Genomic DNA, 19,708 nt, shown 5'->3' on the forward strand with positions numbered 1-19,708 from the left:
ATTTCCTTTATATAGCTGGATAACAAGTAGCTATTTCTGGCTGAGAGCAGTGGGTGTGAACCTTGTGTCTGGAGCTCTACCTTCCTGAAGATTTTAGCTCCACCCATAATCACTGATCCAAGAAGTTCTTGATCAACTAAAAGAACTGTTAGATTTTGGTTGGTGATGAAACCTGCAGGAACGTAGCTCTAAAGGAAGAGGGTTGGTGACCACTGGCTTAGAGTAGATGTTGCAGGATGTGGTTTGATGGTTAGCTGAAGTCAATGGCTGTTTGCTGATGTTCTCTAACAGTGTGAAGCTGTGGTGAAGAGAGATGGTGTGCTTGCATCAGTCTTCTGTCGAATTTCACAGTTTTGGCCAGTCCGTCTTATGGTAATTTACTAAAGAATGTTTGTTATAATTGGCAGTTGAGCTGATGATAACTTCAATTGCTAGCTTAGTTTTCCTTAATAGCCTTTATACTCTGATCTGAGAAGTGTCCATTAACTGTTGCATGTTTTAATACCCCCACCCCACCCCCTCAGGTGAATGGTTTTCGGGCCTTATGGTGGTTCTTTGGCTCTCCATCTCCTGGAAAGGCCCCTTCTCTTCCATGTGAAGAAGACAAAAGTTCTCCCAATGCACGCCAGTGTCGATCAGGTCGGAAGCGTCTAGGAAGAACCACACGTTTGCTGCTTGCTATCCTGCCTCGGCGGCTCCAGGGTGCTCTTGGCTACCCAGTGTGCACCAGCATCGGCAGCTCTGTGTCCCCAGGTGTGTTGTCAGCTTGAGTTTTTCTGGTTATTCAGTGTTTCTCTGCAGTTGGATAACTTGGACTTCTCTTAGCCATGGCTGTTGGCTACCTGCAAAATACAGCAATGAACTTGGAATTTTATAAGTGCCATTTCAAGCTACTAGTTTAAGTGCAAAAGTGTTGCAGGCTTTCATGTTCACTTCAGCCCTGCAAATAAATCTGCTGACAATTTCTTATTTACATGTTTAATGTTATGTCTCTTTAGAGGTGTGCTGTTCTCCCACTAAGCCCTGTGGGAAAGGCAGTAAAAGGAAGCAGGATGACCTGGATGAGGATGAGGACCTGGAGCAGCAGTCTTGGGTGGAGGCACTCACCCAGGAGATAACAACTGATGAAGATGAGACTGTTGATCCTGACTATGAAGTATGCACATCCTAGCATTGAGTGTAATCTAGAAGTTGGAATGTATCCTGTAGACTAGCAGAGATTTGTGATGAAGCATCTACTTAAAATGCATGTACAGTTGCTCCACAGTCTGAAAATACTGACTTATTTATTATTTTTAAATAAGTGATTTAGTCTGTTTAACGCATATTTCTTTGCTCCTGCAGCCCAGTGCAGTTGAGACTGATAGTGAGGAGTACCGGACACACAATGATACAGAGAGTGAGATTGAAGTGGCTGTACAGGTTAGCCACCACCTTGATTTCAGATTGAATAGTTTTAGGAGGCTGGCTTTGGTACAAATGAACCTAGTTTTAAAAAAATTATAAATAAAATGTTTTACTTAAATGGGCAGTTGGCCATGTTAATGATGGTAACCCTTTAAAATTCATAGTGGAATAGTCTGGGTGAAACTAATATCTGTTTTTCATATTTTAGGAAACTCTCTCCACTGAGGCAAAGTGATGGAAGTGTGGAATGTCTTTTATATATTTATAAAAGTAATGGGCAACTGTGTAATTCATCTTTTTTTTTTTTTTTTTTTTTTTTTTTTTTTTTTCTAGAAATTTTCATGTAGGTAGCTATTAATTGCCCTGTTGTCTGGTCATCTAGGCTTTTGTCTTGCCAGAAGCCTTGGTCTGTTTTTCTAGGAGTTTTCAGTGTGTTGTATTGATTTTCTGAAATAAATGATCTGTTTAATCTAATTTCACCAGTAGATGGATTTGTTTTAAAAGTAGTTTCATCCACACTAACTGATCAGCTTTACATGAGCAAGAGCTTTTGCATGTCCTTTTTAGAATTTCATAATTGAAGAGTTTGAAATGCAGATCCTATAGAACCGTACACCCCACTGAAAGCTGGCTGTACTATGATTTTTCTTCTAAACAGTACAAGTCTGTGTAGACAATGTTGTAATATCCCAGTGGGACAACCATGTGGTTACTTCACAAAGAGAACTAAAGTGGGGTCCATTTGAAATGGCTTTGCTTGACATAATGTGTCTCTCCAGGCTCTGTCTGTACCACTAATAAAATTCGGGTGCATGGTTTTTGAAGCCAAAATTTGCGGCTCAAGTGTGCACCTATGACAGACGGGTGAGATGAAATGACTACCTTTATATGCACCAAACATCTGTGGCTGTATTCAGATTTGAAGCCTGTAGCATCAGCTCGGGTTATCTCCATGCCAGCAGAGGGTGCCCTCCACTAAGTCCTAACTGCCACTTCCTGTTCAGATACTGCTTGTGTTTTGAGTATATGACGATAATGAAGTTCAGTTGCTTTGAGGTCTTGTGCTTTCATGTTGGTGTCTACACCAACATGAAAGCAAGACCTCAGTGCAACTGAACTTTATTCTCTCTCTCTCTCTCTCTCTCTCTCTCTTCCTCCCTCCCCCCCCCCTTTCAGACTTCAGTTAACTCTGATGTAGCTTGTAACAAATAGCAATTTGCTGGACATGTACCATCCCTCAGCTATATGGCAATTTTCATAATATCTTTCACTTTGGCTGAGCTAACACTTTTTTTTTTTTTTTTTTTTTTTTTTTTTTTTTTTTTTTTTTTTTTTTCCCCCAAAAAAGAGATCTTTCCCAAATCATGGACTTACTAATTCTAGTTGACCTTGGCCATCTAATATTTTATGAATTGGTGCTTGATTATATTCAAGAAAGACTTGGTCAACATAGATCGTTGGGCTGGAAGACATTAAATGAGTACGTAGTAGAATGACCTCTACACTTCATACCCCATTGTTTGTGTGTGTAAAAATATGTAGTGTATGCACACAGTGGTGCTTGCAAGTTCGTGAACCCTTTACAATTTTCTACATTTCTGTATAAATATGACCTAAAAGAATCTTCATACTTTCAAGTCCTAAAAGTTCACAAGGAGAACCCAAGTTAACACGGACAATATTATACTTGGTCATTTATTTATTGAGGAAAAATGATCCAATATTACATATCTGTGAGTGGTAAAAGTATGTGAACCGTTGCTTTCAGTATGTACTACAGTACTACAACTAAACATTTCTGGTAACTGTTGATCAGTCCTGCACATCGGCTTGGAGGAATTTTATCCCGTTCCTCAGTACAGAACAGTTTCAGCTCTGGGATGTTGGTGGGTTTCCTCACATGAACTGCTTGCTTCAGGTTCTACCACAACATTTGTTTTGGATTAAGGTCAGGACTTTGACTCGGCCATTCCAAAACATTAACTTTATTCTTCTTTAACCGTTCTTTGGTAGAACGACTTGTGTGTTTAGGATCGTTGTCTTGCTGCATGACCCATTTTCTATTGCGATTCAGTTCATGGACATATGTCCTGACATTTTTCTTTAGGATTCGCTGGTATACTACAGAAATCATTGTTCCATCAATGATCACAAGCTGTTCTGGTCCAGATGTACCAAAACAGGCTTAAACTATGATACTACCACCACCATGTTTCACAGATGGAATAAAGTTCTTATGCTGGAATGCAGTGTTTTCCTTTCTCCAAACATAATGCTTCTCATTTAAACCAAAAAGTTATATTTTGTCTCATCCATACACAAAACATTTTTCCAATAGTCTAAAATGCAGACAGGCATCTTTTTGGAGAGCAGTGGTTTTATCCCTGCAGTCATGCCATGCCCATGATTGTTATTCAGTGTTCTCCTGATGGTGGACTCATGAACATTAACATTAGCCAAGGTGAGAGAGGCTTTTAGTTGCTTAGAAGTTACCCTCAGTTCCTTTGTGACCTCGCAGACTATTACAAATCTTGCTTTTTGTTGGTCTCCACTCCTAGGGAGGGTAACAATGGTCTTAAATTTCCTCCATTTGTACACAATCTGTCTGACTGTGGATTGGTGGAGTCGAAACCTCTTTAGAGATGGTTTTGTAACCTTTTCCAGCCTCATGAGCATCAACAAGGTCTGAGGTCCTCAGCAATCATCTTTGTTTGTGCCATGATACACGTCCACAAACATGATCCGACTTTGATCCCTGTTCTTTAAATAAAACAGGGTGCTCTCTCACACCTGATTGTCATCCCACTGAGTGAAAGACCCGACTCTAATTTCACCTTCAAAATAAACTGCTAATCCTAGACGTTCACAGACTTTTGCCACTCACAGATATGTAATATTGGATAATTTTCCTCAATAAATAAGTGGCCAAGTATAATCTTTTTGTTTCATTTGTTTAACTGGGTTTTCTTTGTCTTCTTTAGGTCATATTTATGTAGAAAATTCTAAAGGGTTCACAAACTTTCAAGCATATATATATTAGTATATATAAACACACAGTGCTATGAAAAAGTATTTGCCCCATCTCGATTTCTTCTGTTTTATCATACTAAGTAGTTTTAGATCTCCAAACGAAATATAACATAAAACAACGGCAACCCGTGTAAACACAAAATACAGTTTATATTTATTGAAGAAAAAAAGTTATACAACCCCATCACTAATGTGAAAAATTATTTGCCCCCTTAGGATTAAAATCTGGTTGTGCAACCTTTAGTGGCAATAACTGCAACCAAATGCTTCCGATAACTGGAGATCAGTCTTTCACTAGGACTAGGTGTTAGGACTAGGACTTACTCCTACGTTTGGATCGTTGTCTTGCTGCAGAATCCAGTTGTGCTTGAGTTTCAACTTACGGACTGAAGACCGGACATTCTCCTTTAGGATTTTCTGGTAGAGAGCAGAATTCATGTTTCCCTCATTTATTGCAAGTTGCCCAGGCCCTGAAGCAGCAAAGCATCCCCACACCATCACACTGCCACCACCATGCTTGACCGTAGGTATGATGTTCTTTTTGTGGAATTCTGTGTTTGATTTACGCCAGATGTAACGGGACCCTGTCTTCCAAACAGTTCCACTTTCAACTCATCAATCCACAGAACGTTCTCCCAAAAGGTTTGAGGATCATCAAGGTGTGTTTTGGCAAAATTCAGATGAGTCTTAATGTTCTTCTGGGTTAGCAGTGGTTTTCTCCTCGCCACTCTTCCATGGAAGCCATTTTTGCCCAGTGTCTTTCTGATAGTGGAGTCATGAACAGTGACCTTTATTTATTCAAGAGAGGCCTGTAGGTCCTTTGATGTTGTCCTTGGGTATTTTGTGACTTGCTGGATGAGTAGTTGCTGTGCTCTTGGAGGAATTTTGGAAGGTCTGCCACTTCTGTGCTGAGTTTTTCCATTTGGAGATAACGGCTCTCGCTGTGGTCCTTTGGAGTCCCAGAGCCTTAGAAATAGCTTTGTAACCCTTCCCAGACTGATGTATTTCAATCACCTTCTTCATCATAATTTCTGGAATTTCTTTCAACTTTGGCATAGTGTGTTACTGGGAAAGAGCTTTTAACCAACTTCATGCAGTTGAAAAAGTTCTATTTAAGTGTTGATTTGATTGAACAGGGTTTGCAGTAATCAGGCCTGGTTGCGTCTAGTCCAGCTGAACACCATTATGAAGGTAGTTTCATAGATTTCAGGAATTAGTAACTAGGGGGGCAAATACATTTTCACACAGGACCAGTTGGCATTGGATAACTTTTTTGCTTCAATAAAAAACATTATTATTTAAAAACTGTATTTTGTCTTTACTCATATATATGATACACACACACACACACACACACACACACACACACACACACGATTACGGCTTACAGCTCATGGAAATCAAAAATCCAGTATCTCAAAATATTCTAATAAAGAATTTATAATACAGAAATTTCGACCTGAGAAGACTCTAATCAAATAATTAACTCAAAACACCTGCGAAGGTTTCCTGAGTCTTTAATCTCTCAGTCTGATTCAGTACACAACCACAATCACGGGGAAGATGGAAGTAAATGTTGCATTTCATTTGGAAATCAAGGTTCCAGAGTCTGGAGGAAGAGTGGAGAGGAACTGAATCCACGTTGCTTGAAGTCCAGTGTGAAGTTTCCACAGTCAGTGATGATTTGAGGAGCCATGTCATCTGCTGGTGTTGGTTCACTGTGTTTTCTCAAGTCGAGAGTCGATGCAGCGTCTACCAGGAGATTTTAGAGCACTTCATGCTTCCATCTGCTGACGAGCTTTATGGAGATGCTGATTTCCTTTTCCAGCAGGACTCTGCACCTGCCCACAGTGCCAAAACTTCTAGTAACTGGTTTACTGACCATGGTGTTACTGTCTTTGATTGTCCAGCCGACTCGCCTGACCCGAACCCCATAGAGAATCTATGAGAGACACCAGACCCGACAATACAGACGAGCTGAAGGTCACTATCAAAGCAGCCTGGGCTTCCAGAACACCTCAGCAGTGCCACAGGCTGATTGCCTCCATACTACGCTGCATTGATGCAGTAATTCGTGCAAAAGGATTAAAGCCCTGACCAAGTATTGAGCGCATAAATTAACATACTTTTCACAAGGTGGACATTTCTGTATTATAAATTTTTAATTCTAATATTTTGAGATACCGGATTTTTTATTTCCGTGAGCCGTAATCTTCAAGATTAAAACAAACAAACAAAAAAAGGCTGTAAATGTGTACTGAATCTATAATATATGAAAGTTCCATTTTTTTTAAATTAAATTATGGGAAAAAAAATATTGTTTTCCACAATATTCTAATTTTTTTAGATGCACCTCTGTGTGTGTGCAGTTGCAATAATGAAGCCCTTGATTAGTTTAGCATCAGGTGTGCTTGAGACAACACCTGTTTTGCGTATTTGTGTTGTTGTGAGTGATTCTATTCAGGGGGTTGAATAATTTTGAGACTGGATAAATCATTATAAGTGGCATTTTCAGTTGAATTTCAGGAAACCAATTGAAGCATTCGTTGTGTTGAACTATTTCAATCGCGTTTGTTTGATTTGTTCATCGCAAACAGCTGAAAGTTTGTAAACTTTGACAATAAACCTGATTTGCAATGGGGGTTGAATAATTTTGATTGCAAATGTATACAGTGTCCTCCACTAGTACTGGAAAATTGGTAACTATGATCAAAGAAGGCTGTGAAAATTTGTCTTTGTTTAACATTTTGATCTTTTGTTTAAAAAAAATCACAAAAATACTCTGCTCTCATGGATATCAATCAATTGCAAAGACAACACAAGTTTATCTGAAAAAAAAAATATATTTGTTAAATATAGGCGTGCAACAATTATTGGCACCCCTTTAGTCAACACTTTGTGCTACATGCCTTTACCAAGATAACAGCTCTGAGTCTTCTCCTATAACGCCTGATGAGGTTGGAGAATACATGGCGAGGGATCTGAGACCGTTCCTCCATACAGAATCTCTCCAGATCCTTCACATTTCGAGGTCCACGCTGGTGGACTCTCCTCTTCAGTTCACCCCACAGGTTTTCTCTGGGTTTTTCCCTAGTCAGGGGACTGGGATGGCCAGTGTATGTATGTATATATATAAAGTACAACGCATGGAAATTGTTTGCTTTTTTGACATTTGGACAAGCAAACATTAAAAAAAGTAAGTACATTCTTGGTCTCAGAAGCTAGTATTGCCCCCTTTAGCAGAAAAAAAACTTATTGTAGGCCTTTTGCATAATTGTCCACCAGGCTTGCTGGAATTTTTTACCACTTTTCCATGCAATATTCTTTCAGTTGCATGATGTTTGAGGGTTTTCTTGCATGTACTGCTCACAAATCACTGGTACCCAATCTTCAACACATCAATTTAGGGGTGTACTTACTTTTTCCATATGACTGATCTGTTTTTTGTTCATTTAAATTGTGGAAATTACTAAAAAATGTCAATTTTATGTGTCATTTGATAGAGTGTATCAACTTTATCAATAGGCACGATCAAATGTTTGCTGTCCAAATGTGTCATACTGCAATTTATGTGACTAAATTAGGTGACAAACATAACTAACCTCAGAAAATCATGGAGAAGTGGCAATCATGAAGCATTAATGTTGTGGAAAAATGCAAAAAGAAAAAAGCAGAACATGATGAATGGACCCAAAACACTTACAGCAACACATACAAAGGGCTCCTATGTCAATAAAATATGTCTTTTAAGTAGATTATTTACTCACAGTAAGCATTAATTAGAGCATCGTTTTGATTGGATATTCATTATAGATTGTGGTGCAGGTAAGGATACAGTCATTGGCTTCTTCATGCACCGAAGCAGAGTCAATACTAATAAGAAGAAGCAGAAGAAGAGGAGGAAGAAGAAGAATTAATACAAAACCCTGCAGAATTTTAGTGCATGCTGTTTCTCAGTATAAAACAATCACAAACAACTGAGGTATGATTGCTATTACTTGAAAAGAGATTGTAGCCTATACTTATAAAGTCTGCAACAGGGATGGCAAACCAGTCAGACAGGTCGAGCCAGAAGAAGACACATTTACACAAATGCGTGCACACAACTAACACCACTACTGCAATAGCAGCTTATAAATATAGCAGGAAGTAGCAATTCAAGCACTTTAGAGCTTTTTAGGACATGTGTGAAAGGATATTGCTTAATATTGTGCAAGCCTGTAAGCTCCTAAATGAGAGAAAAACAGATACTTTAAAGAAATATAGGCCTCCATTAACCTTGTCTAATGGCTGCTGAACCATGGTGGCCATGTTTTTCACGATTATCAACTGTCCTTGTAGATAGTGATGGGACCTTGGACTTTACACTTTGTGAAAGATTTCAAGTCGATTGGACCAATGATTCAATATTTAGCGACAATTTCATGTTTTGTCCTGTGGAATGTATGGATATATATACACACGACCACGTAACCATTTTTACATTTTGTATAACTTTTTTTTTTTTTTTTTTTTTGATAATAATTGATCTAAGGAGTCCAAACAACTGTGCTGCGCTGGTTTATTTTGGTTGCCCGAAACCTAGGACTAGTTCACAAAAGTAAGTTTTTTAAGTAATTGCAAATATGTAACGAACAATTTGTCTGAGTCTAATGGTTCTTGAGGGAACGTTGTTCAGAATGAGGAGCTCCATCAAATGGTATGAATTACTTGTGTTTCTGTGAAATGCTGCAATATATAAAACCATTTATGTGCATGAAAAACTCTATAGCGTCCCCCAGTGGCTGATTAGTTTAAAATTTCTCACAGACCTCTGGATCCAAGAGTCAAGCAAGTCCATCAGCCTTTATTAAGCTTGTCTAACAGCTCTTAAAATTTAATTGGCTGATGCCGGACATGTTTTTCGAGATAAACGACTGTCTTTATAAATATTGATTGGACCTTTGTCAAAATTACTGCATGCAAATTCTGAAGTCAACTGGACCAATGGTCCTGTAGTTAGAGGCTGTTTCATGTTTTTTTCCTGTTATAGCGCCACCAGCTGGTCACATTAAGTAATTTTTTAAACAATGTCCTCAGACCATACATATAAGTATTTCAATTTTTGTGAAAATATCTCATTACCTTCAAGACTTATAGTCATTTAAATAAAAGTGGTACTACCAACCCTCTGAGATCTCTAGGACTTCCTTGTTTTCCACAACTGGTTTCAAAGCCTGTATTCAGTTGTAGCTACATGTAGTGATTCTTTTTAAAGTGTATCAGTAAGAACAGCACACTGTTTTGATTACATGTTGATGTTGGTAGTAGCTTCAGTACGTTACAGTACTGATTTATTTTTGCATTATTTCAACATGTATAACCTTATACAAAAGTGATGTCATAATCTTAAACGTCGGTCCAAAATCGCTGAGAACTGATGGGATATTATGATTAGGCCTAATTTTATTTTATATATAAATAATAGAATATTTAAGCTAATGTTTGCTAGCGTAAAAGTTCCCCGTTTACTAGTTAGACTGAGAGCCTAATTATTTTATGGTTCATTTTGTTTCTATGCATTTATATTCCAGAAAACCCTCATCATTCAATCAATACGTAAAAATAACAGAACATAAACTTTTGTTGAACGTCATACCATATCTGCCTCAGGGGAAGCCTGAGATAAAAGCTATTCAGTAATTCCGCTGTCTTCTGCTGTTCAGCTGCTCGTATGTGATGATAACCTGTCATATACTGTTTATGATTACAAAGTCCACCATGAGAGACGGAAAAAGTTCTATAATAAACTGTACAGTTTGACTTGTACTCATTGCCATGGACAGGACCTTATGTGCTCCCAAACCCCAGACTGCCTTCTTAGTTCCTGCTCGCTGCTATTCCAACTTTTTGAACCAGTATGTTGATTAAATTTAATGGTTTTTTTTTTTTTGACAATTACTGTAATACAAGAGTGGTATTTATTTATTTATTTATTTTTACAACAAACAGCCACCTTTATTATTCAACCTGTTGAATGTATTGCTCAAGAGCCTTGTATTGTCCCACCCTAAAATTTAAGCATGTTCAGGACTGTGGATTATCAGTGTGAATGAGTATACGGTGTAGTTTGGTAACCTTTGTTTATTTAGGAACAGGTATCAGAACGACAGGAAAAAAACAACTCATACAAGCAGTATCAAGAAGTAAAATTAAACCAGGGCATGGGGTGACCAAATTTATTCTGCACTCTCTTACAACATGCAGATTACTTCAAATGAATTTGGAACAATAAACTTTAGGAGTCATGCACACATTAAGAGAAAAATAAAAACAAAACACTGCACGTGTAAAAATCAGGAAGGAAACAAATTTACTTACATACATTTTTTGCATGGGAATCACAGCCATAAATATTAGACTCTAAAGAGCAGTGTATGGGAATGTGATTGCCTAATGATTTAAAGTGGAAACTTCACTAATGCAAACTGACATAAAAACTACTAAAGAATTCACAGAAAGCATCGATGCATGGTGCAGAAAAGGTGTAGGATTCTTTTACTGGTGAAAAATGAAGAGTGAATGAGCACAAAGCACTGAAGGTGATGATTTACTGAGTATTATTCGTCATTGTCCAATTCTCTTTCGATACTGTAAGCCATGAAGAAAGCATCAGGGCGGGATGGGACAAGTGAATGACCCGGTCTCACAATCTCAAAGCCCAGGAAACTGAACGTCCGCAGCAGCGATGCTGTAGGAAGAGAGGAACAGTAAGGCACCGAGTTTACTAAGAAAACGCTAGAACCACAGACACAGAGCGGAGAGAAGACGTACCTCTGTCGTCGCGATTTTTCTGGAAGCAAATGAAGACGTAATCAACCTGAAGCTTCTCCTCTGCAAACTCTAGCAAGAGTGCAAAGCTGCGAGACCACAAGAGTAACAAGGTTCTGCATTAAAATCCAAATGCATGATTATAGCCTCGTACAAATATGATCAAATCTGTGAGTTCCTGCGCTACAGTGCGGCATTACACACTGCTGCTCATCCAGTTTCGACAGGTCCTTACATGTCTTCTATGAAGTCTTCTATTCACTCGACTAAAATGTTTTCCCGATATATAAATGGCATACTGTTTTGTTAGTTTATTTGAAGTAAATGTATGTATTAGATATCTACAGTGTGCCCAGTGACATAAGCTTTCATGTGCTTAATACGGCGGTTCTCCACGTGCACGGCGAAAATCTTCACCTCGCCTGTTTTAGTTAACGTCACGATGAACATCTCAGTTCTATCTTTTACAACAGCTGGATGAAATAGATGATGTATTTACAGTAATTCTGAAAATTATGCAAAGAAAATAAAGTCTTCAGTGTTTCAATAAGATTTCATTAAGACTTCATGTTTAATAACTGTAGAGCTCTTACCATTAATACATCGTCTATTTTACAAAGTTATTATAAATCATAGAACTGTCATGTCCATTGTTTTGTATGAATAATAAATCGTGCATGTTATCTTCTGCAGTGTTTATATGTTAACTACACGTTAGATGAGCTGCAGCTTTTCTCCAAGCGTGTAGTGGTTTCTGTAATACCTCATGTACAAGCACACACCAGTTTCAGAGCACAATATGACCACGCCTTATATATTATTATGTGGAAGCACTTAAAGATCTCATTCCTCAGGCCACGCATTAGGATCTCATTCTCACGTGGTATTATTTTAAGCAGGGACGTAAGCAGCAGAGTGCCATAGATATCTGTGTTTTATTGTATTTGCAGTAGCCAAGATGACCATTTTCCTTTTCAGAGATCAATCGAGTGATTTCATTCTCAAAAAAGAAACTATATATAACTTTCTAACCTGTCCTTGCTTCCTTCAGGAAGAGCTCCTGGCGGGATCTCGATGTAAAGCCTAACCCCGACCAGTGACCCCCGCCACACTACAGGCTTGATCTCAGAACTACGCCGCTCAAAGAGCAAAAAACGCACACGGCTGTTCAAAGGTGTAGGCTCCTCAAGGACCAGCAACTGAGTGTCCTATAGAATTGAGAGAAGAAGAAGAAGAAAAAAAAAATCATGTTTTAAATCAAAAGGTTATTTCCTGACAGATTCAAATAAGCACTTTAAGTGTACAGGAGCGTAAACCGTGGATGTTCTGCAGCAAGGGTGTGGTTTTAACAGGTCTTTTGAGCTTGAAGTCTTTCAAGGCTTTAGGTAATAATTAGCTAATGCTAGTGCACCCTCTGTACACAAACTAAGAAAAATCTCATTTTACAGTCCGAAAAATGATCATTTATGTTTTTATGTGAATCAAAATACAGATACTTACAGAATAGAATAACTTAGCTGAAAGATTGTGATCCCTCTGATCGTTCCCTCGCCCACCTGGGATCTTTAGGGGTGGGAGAGGGGCATCAGGAACACCACAGAGGCCCTGGACACGGGTGACTGTAACACCGAGGGCACCTGCTGGGACTACACAAGGACAAGACAAACTGTTTCAGGAGGCACGTCACACACTACAATCTCTGTTGTCTAAAATCTCTCGCACTTCTTAGTGTTTGTGTTTAACACTTGTCTTCATTTGAACTCATTCCTTTTTACAGTTCAGAAGTTAACCAGAGAGACAAACTGTTGTGCTTTTTTTCTGCATTACTGCAGAGTCAGCTTCAGTTCTGCTCATAAATTTACACCCCCCTGGCAGAATCTGCAAAATGTTCATAATAATATTTTTTTTTTTTTTTTTTTAAATAAGAGGGATCATAAAGATTGCATTTAGTTTTTTATTTAGTGCTGCCCTGAAAAAACTGTTTCACATAGATGTTTTCAAATAAATTCAGTTATTTATTCCTAATGCTGTGTTCATTCTTGGTTCTCTGGGGATAATTTCCATTTAGGGAACGACAGATGAAATATGTGGCACATCAAATTAGTTGTATTGATGTATTTCTGTAAATTTGTTTAATTTAGTAGATTTGAATTATGAATTAACACAATATTGCGTGGTATCGTGACACTACAGACAGCGTAGTTTGGTAAGATGTGTTGACGGTATCGTGACACCACAGAGGGGGTAGTTTGGTACGATGTGTTGACGGTATCGTGACACCACAGACGGCGTAGTTTGGTAAGATGTCTTGACGGTATCGTGACACCACAGACGGCGTAGTTTGGTACGATGTGTTGACGGTATCGTGACACCACAGACGGCGTAGTTTGGTAAGATGTCTTGACGGTATCGTGACACCACAGACGGCGTAGTTTGGTACGATGTGTTGACGGTATCGTGACACCACAGACGGCGTAGTTTGGTAAGATGTCTTGACGGTATCGTGACACCACAGACGGCGTAGTTTGGTAAGATGTCTTGACGGTATCGTGACACCACAGACGGCGTAGTTTGGTACGATGTGTTGACGGTATCGTGACACCACAGACGGCGTAGTTTGGTAAGATGTCTTGACGGTATCGTGACACCACAGACGGCGTAGTTTGGTACGATGTGTTGACGGTATCGTGACACCACAGACGGTGTAGTTTGGTAAGATGTGTTGACGGTATCGTGACACCACAGACGGCGTAGTTTGGTACGATGTGTTGACGGTATCGTGACACCACAGACGGCGTAGTTTGGTACGATGTGTTGACGGTATCGTGACAAAACAGACGGCGTAGTTTGGTAAGATGTGTTGACGGTATCGTGACGAAACAGACGGCGTAGTTTGGTACGATGTCTTTATGGTATCGTGACACCACAGACGGCGTAGTTTGGTAAGATGCGTTGACGGTATCGTGACACCACAGACGGCGTAGTTTGGTACGATGCGTTGACGGTATCGTGACACCAAAGACGGCGTAGTTTGGTACGATGCGTTGACGGTATCGTGACACCACAGACGGTGTAGTTTGGTACGATGTGTTGACGCTATCGTGACACTATAGATGGTGTAGTTTGGTAAGATGTGTTTATGGTATCCTGACAACTAATTACAACCTGCTGCATGCAGCTGATTTGATGTTCAACTTTGTACCTAATACAGCTAAACATTTGCGTTAAAAAAAATAAATAAATGAAATGAAACACTACTGTATTACTAGGTAATGGTTATCAAACCTATATACTGTGATACACATCGGTACCGTAAAATGGTGATATGATGTTTATGGTCACATCGCCCAGCCCCAGCAGTCCAGTGCGGAACAAACTGGTGACGGCTGGTTACAAGTTCAGATTTTCACCACCAAATCTTTATAACGCTTTATAAAGGAACGACCTGTTTAGGGTTGAGTCAGAAGTTATGAGTTATATTCTCCGGATGAACACATGTCCACTAATCCCGTCGCACATCAGCGTTATGTTCGAGGATACACCTTTACAGAGTGGCAGAATGCGGTGTCGAAATCGTTACGCAACAACATTTTGTCGGCGGAAACTGACGTATTAATATATTAATAATATTAATATATAAATATATTAATTATTGATAATAATTACAGTCCACTGTGAATTAGTTTATATCTGAAATATACCATGTCTTGGCGACCTAATAGACCCTATCAAGGCAGAAACGAGACAGCGTTAGCTTGGCTGTCCTGTTAGCTCCAGCAGCTAGGAAGTCTCTAACGCTAGCCACAGCGCTAGTTAGCTTTAATTATAAAGACAGAGTGTGAGAGGGGGAGAATACACGGTTTATACAACTTTTAAAGAAATTCAGTCAATTCGGAAACATTTAATTCATTTGCCAAATTGAAAAAGTCATGTTTGTCTGCCTTCTTGTTGAGCTGTCCAGGAAGGCTTTATCGTCTACCAGGCCGCAAAGCTAGCTCATTTTAGCGTAGCATTAGCTAAATGAAGAAGATAAATGACCCACACATACCTTTTGATCTCAGGTTTATTGTGGGTTACTTCGACTACTGGCATCTTGGGTATATTTCTCTCTTTTTCTCTGGCAAAACAATGGCTATTCAGGATCGTCTGGAGGTTGGATTTAACCATCCGGACAGCGTCGGCACCACAGCACTTGTTTATTTCGCGACTCGGTGTGTTGTGAAGAGGCAGAGAGCAGCAGCAGTGTTTATTACCTCAGTGTTTATTCCGCCTGAGGCGTGTCTGTCTCTCTCTCTCTCTCTCTCTCCTTCAATTTGTCTCTCTCTCTGTCTCTCTCTGTGTCTCTCTTTCGCTCGGTTTGTCTCTATCTCTGTGGCTCTCTGTTTTTCTGTTTTTCTCTCTGTGTCTCTGTCTTTCAGTGTGTCTCTCACTGTCTCTCTCTCGCTGTCTCTCTCTTTCTGTCTTTCTCTCTGTCTCTATGTGTCTCTCTTTCTATGTCTCTCTGTCTCTCTCTTTCTATGTCTCTCTCTCTCTGTCTCTCTCTCTGTCTTTCTCTATGTCTCTCTGTGTCTCTGTCTTTCGGTGTCTCTCTCGCTGTCTCTCTCTGTGTCTCTCTGTGTCTCTCTCTCTCTATTTCTGTTTGTCTCTCTGTCTCTCTCTCTGTCTGTGTGTGTGTCTCTCTCTCTCTCGCTCTCTCTCTGTCTGTGTCTCTCTGTGTGTATCTCTCTGTCTCTTTCTGTCTCTTTCTGTCTCTGTTCCTGTCTCTCAACACACTGCACTCTGTACTGGAGTGATACACAATATTACACACTCCACACACACTAATGACACAGGTGTAAAAGAGCTCTAATAAAGAAAACAAAAACACTCACAAACATGACCAGGTGTACATTATATCATATTTATAAACTGCTACCTTACTGTATATTGTACATTTACTACACTAAACAAAAAGGACAATCCCATACACACTACCCTGCTGAAAAAAAAAAACAAATTATAATGAGAATTATATTAGTTTTAATGGAAACTGTAATGGTCCCTGTGGGTCTCTACTGGTAATCCTTTGGTGGCATGTTATGTCTAGTGGATACCATTAAGAACCAGTAAAGGTAATGGTTTTAATTGCTGATGGTTTGTAATGGTATTTGTAGTGGAAACCATTAGAATTTCTGTGTTGGTTTCTGTTGGGTTTTTTCAGCAGCGTATGAAAGATATGGAAGCTTGTTCCTGCCAGATCATTTTTACCAAGATTTATCTCACAATTGTGATTTTTTTTTATCTTGCAGTTGCGAGATATCAGTCAATTCCATCTTTTTCCTCGCATTTGCGAAATATCATCCAACTGTAGTGACTTTTACCTCACAGTTGCGGTCATGAGTTACAGAAGTGTGACTATCATGCAAACTGCTAGTAGATATTTCACAATTGCAATGTTATGTTAGAGTTACTTTTAAAAATTGCACAATTGTGACTTAGTGCTTCTGTTATAATAATAATAATAATAATAATAATAATAATAATAATCAAACCACAACAACACAAGCATTTGCAGTACAATGAGGAAACATAATATAACATACACTGTAAAACTGGTTAGTTCATTTAACTAAAAAATTTGAGGAAAATAATTACCTCAAAAAAAGTTGATAAATCAGTTTCTTTAAGCCAAGTACTTAAATATATATAAAAAATTAACTCAAACTTTGTAATTTAAACTTAATTTTTGTTTTATTTGAGTGTATTTAGCTTAAAGAAATTGATTTATCAACTTAAAATTTTTGAGGTAATTATTTTCCTCAAATTTTTTGAGTTAAATGAACTTATCCGGTTTTACAGTGAACCTAAAGTATTGTTGTCAGTGAGAACTGGCCACTCTGAGAGAATGTCTTAGGCTGAACAGGATATCATGCCTGCCGTGTTGGTGTGGCTTGGAAAGAGGTAGGAGAGATAAAATTTTGAGATACAATGCCATAATTGTGAGAAATTAATTCACAATTGTGTGATATAAACTGACAATGCTCATGCAATTTTGAGTTTTGACTTCGTAATTGCATAATATTAACTAACAATTGCGACTTTTTACTGAAATCTGCATATTATTTTCTCATAGCTGGAGTAAACAAGCTTCCATAGATATGAAATGCTATAGAAATTATATTTAGCTAAATAAACATTTCATACAATGCATGCAATAGTACTAAAAGTATAACAATGTTAAAAAGAAGTAAAACACAATAGTATAGACCAAAGGTGTTTACTCTGCTTTAAGATGCCTGACAAGCCACATTCTTCACATTTTAATGAAACTTTATATAGTATTATGTAGAAGATCTGCACACAGGCTCCTTCTCTACTCAAACACTATATTCATTACTAATAAACTCCTGCAGAAGGATGTGTTAATTCAGGGAAAAAATTGGTTGATAGCTGATTAAAATAATAATAATAATAATAATAATAATAATAATAATAATAATAATAACACTGACAATATTTATAACACTATATATAAAAAAATGGCTCAAAGAGTTAAAAAAAAAAAATCAAATGTTGAACTCCATCTCCGTAACTGCTAGAGACCTAGTGTTTGCTAATATTAATGAATTCACCTTAAAAAAAAAGCAAACAAAACAACAGATTAATGAAAAAATAATAACATACACATACATAGTATATAATCTAGGTCAAAATCTGCACATTTATAGGACAATTCCAACTCTTGTAAAAATAAATAAATAAATAAATAAATAAATAAATAAATAAATAAATAAAAATACCTGAACCATGATGATAACTGGGTTTATAGCTTATATTTTAAATAAGAATTTAAATTTATTTACATGGTGTGATTTTAAAGTGAAAATGTATAAGTACTTATGGGGAGGGTAAAAAAGCACATGGGACAAACTTAAATCTCAATAGTAAAGTGAAACCATTTCTGCTCAGCCAAGCCATGTTTTACTTTGACCTGCTGCCTTTGATTTTTTTATTTTTTATAATCTACTTTCAGCTGTGCCTGTCAGTCAAAGACCCATTTCTAATGCATGAGCATGATGAACACGAGACAGTGACAGTCCAAGTTTGCAATACACACCCTTTATGTAATCATGCCAGGTATGTAAGGAGTCGTTTCTATATCATAGTGATAATTACGTTCTGTTTTTTTTTATATACAGATGCATGTTTATGCATGTATATATTTCGATATGTCATTTTAGCTCTCAGCAGTTCAACCTAAACTCTATTTTAAGCCGTGTTGAAAGTGTTATGTGTCTCGTACAGCTGATTTGATGTATTGATGAACAATGATGGCATCTAGGAATACGAAACAACATCTTGTTGTAATTAAGAAGTGCCAAACTACAGAGAGTTGTGTTTTCACTTTTCTAAAACAACTAAATCGGCTTTGGTTATTAGTCGATTAGCCCAGCACACCAGATTTAGCTCCTCTCTGCTGTGGAAATCCAGGACTAGCTTCTGACTTTTTTTAAATGTTAGCATTGGAATTATTTATTAATTTGTTCTCCTGATGTTGGTTTTGCTTTGAAATCATTTATTGCACTTAATATTGAAAATTAGCAGAAGGAAAAAATTGCTTACGTAGTTAGGCTTATCGTGAATGTATAAAAATCACACGTGAAAGTTGTATCCTTGTAATAGTAACACTACAAACAGCTTGAGTAGGTCTGTCCTCCAGCTCAATTCAACAGTTAATTAAATGTAATGAATCAAATCACCAAACAAAACAACAACAACAAAAAAAAACAGTCATTTTAAACCAAGGATTATATCACTATTTAGGAACATAACCATGTTATGTGTGAATGCAACAGTTATTCACTGGCCACTTTAACAGGAACACCTGCACTACTGTGCATTCATGTAATTACATGCAGATACAGGTCAAGAGCTTCAGTTAATGTTCATATCAAACATCAGAATGTGGAAAACTATGATCTCTGTGACTTTAACCGTGGCATGGTTGTTGGCAACAGACGGGCTGGTTTGAATATTTCAGAAACTGCTGATCTTCTGGGATTTTCACACACAGCAGTCTCTAGAGTTTACACAGTATGAAGCGAAAAACGTAAAATAAATAAATAAATAAATAAAAAGTCAGTTCTGCAGGCAGAAACATCTTAGAAACATCTGATTGATAAGAGAGGTGAGAGTGGTTTGAGCTGATGGGAAGTCTATGGAGACTAAAAAAAAAACACTCTTTATGACCACGATGAGCCGAAAAGCACCTCAGAATGCACAACACACCAAAGCTTGATATGGATGGGCTACACCTGTGGAAGCCCACATCAGGTTCCACTTCTGTCAGCCAAGAACAGGAATCCGGGGCTACAGTTTGCGGACAGCTGAAGGTCGGATAAACATCCCTTTGGTCGTTTTCCAATCTTCAGCTGTCCCGTATGGGTGAGCTTTGTGCCCTGAATGTTTTTATGTCTGTTGT

General features: G+C 38.1%; 2 protein-coding genes across 2 annotated transcripts in view; one reads left to right on the forward strand and one right to left on the reverse strand.

Annotated features, from left to right (window-relative positions):
* The window catches only part of org (oogenesis-related gene), a 2,963-nt gene extending 473 nt beyond the window's left edge, over positions 1–2,490 (forward strand). Inside the window, exons 2-5 of the mRNA XM_053634440.1 lie at positions 292–372; positions 525–753; positions 999–1,156; positions 1,345–2,490. Of these exons, the coding sequence (XP_053490415.1) occupies positions 292–372; positions 525–753; positions 999–1,156; positions 1,345–1,506 (630 nt within the window). The 3' untranslated portion in view covers positions 1,507–2,490. The remainder of the gene's footprint in view (positions 1–291; positions 373–524; positions 754–998; positions 1,157–1,344) is intronic.
* An 8,052-nt stretch (positions 2,491–10,542) lies between these two features.
* Positions 10,543–15,984, reverse strand: oaz1a (ornithine decarboxylase antizyme 1a). Its single transcript, XM_053634437.1, is given in 6 exon segments — positions 10,543–11,167; positions 11,251–11,336; positions 12,280–12,455; positions 12,748–12,834; positions 12,836–12,893; positions 15,296–15,984. Coding segments are annotated over 6 exon segments (657 nt in total). The 5' UTR covers positions 15,415–15,984; the 3' UTR covers positions 10,543–11,036.
* Between the last annotated feature and the right edge of the window lie 3,724 nt (positions 15,985–19,708).

The sequence above is a fragment of the Ictalurus furcatus genome, chromosome 10 (assembly GCF_023375685.1).
Source record: "Ictalurus furcatus strain D&B chromosome 10, Billie_1.0, whole genome shotgun sequence".
NCBI classification, from domain to species: domain Eukaryota; kingdom Metazoa; phylum Chordata; class Actinopteri; order Siluriformes; family Ictaluridae; genus Ictalurus; species Ictalurus furcatus.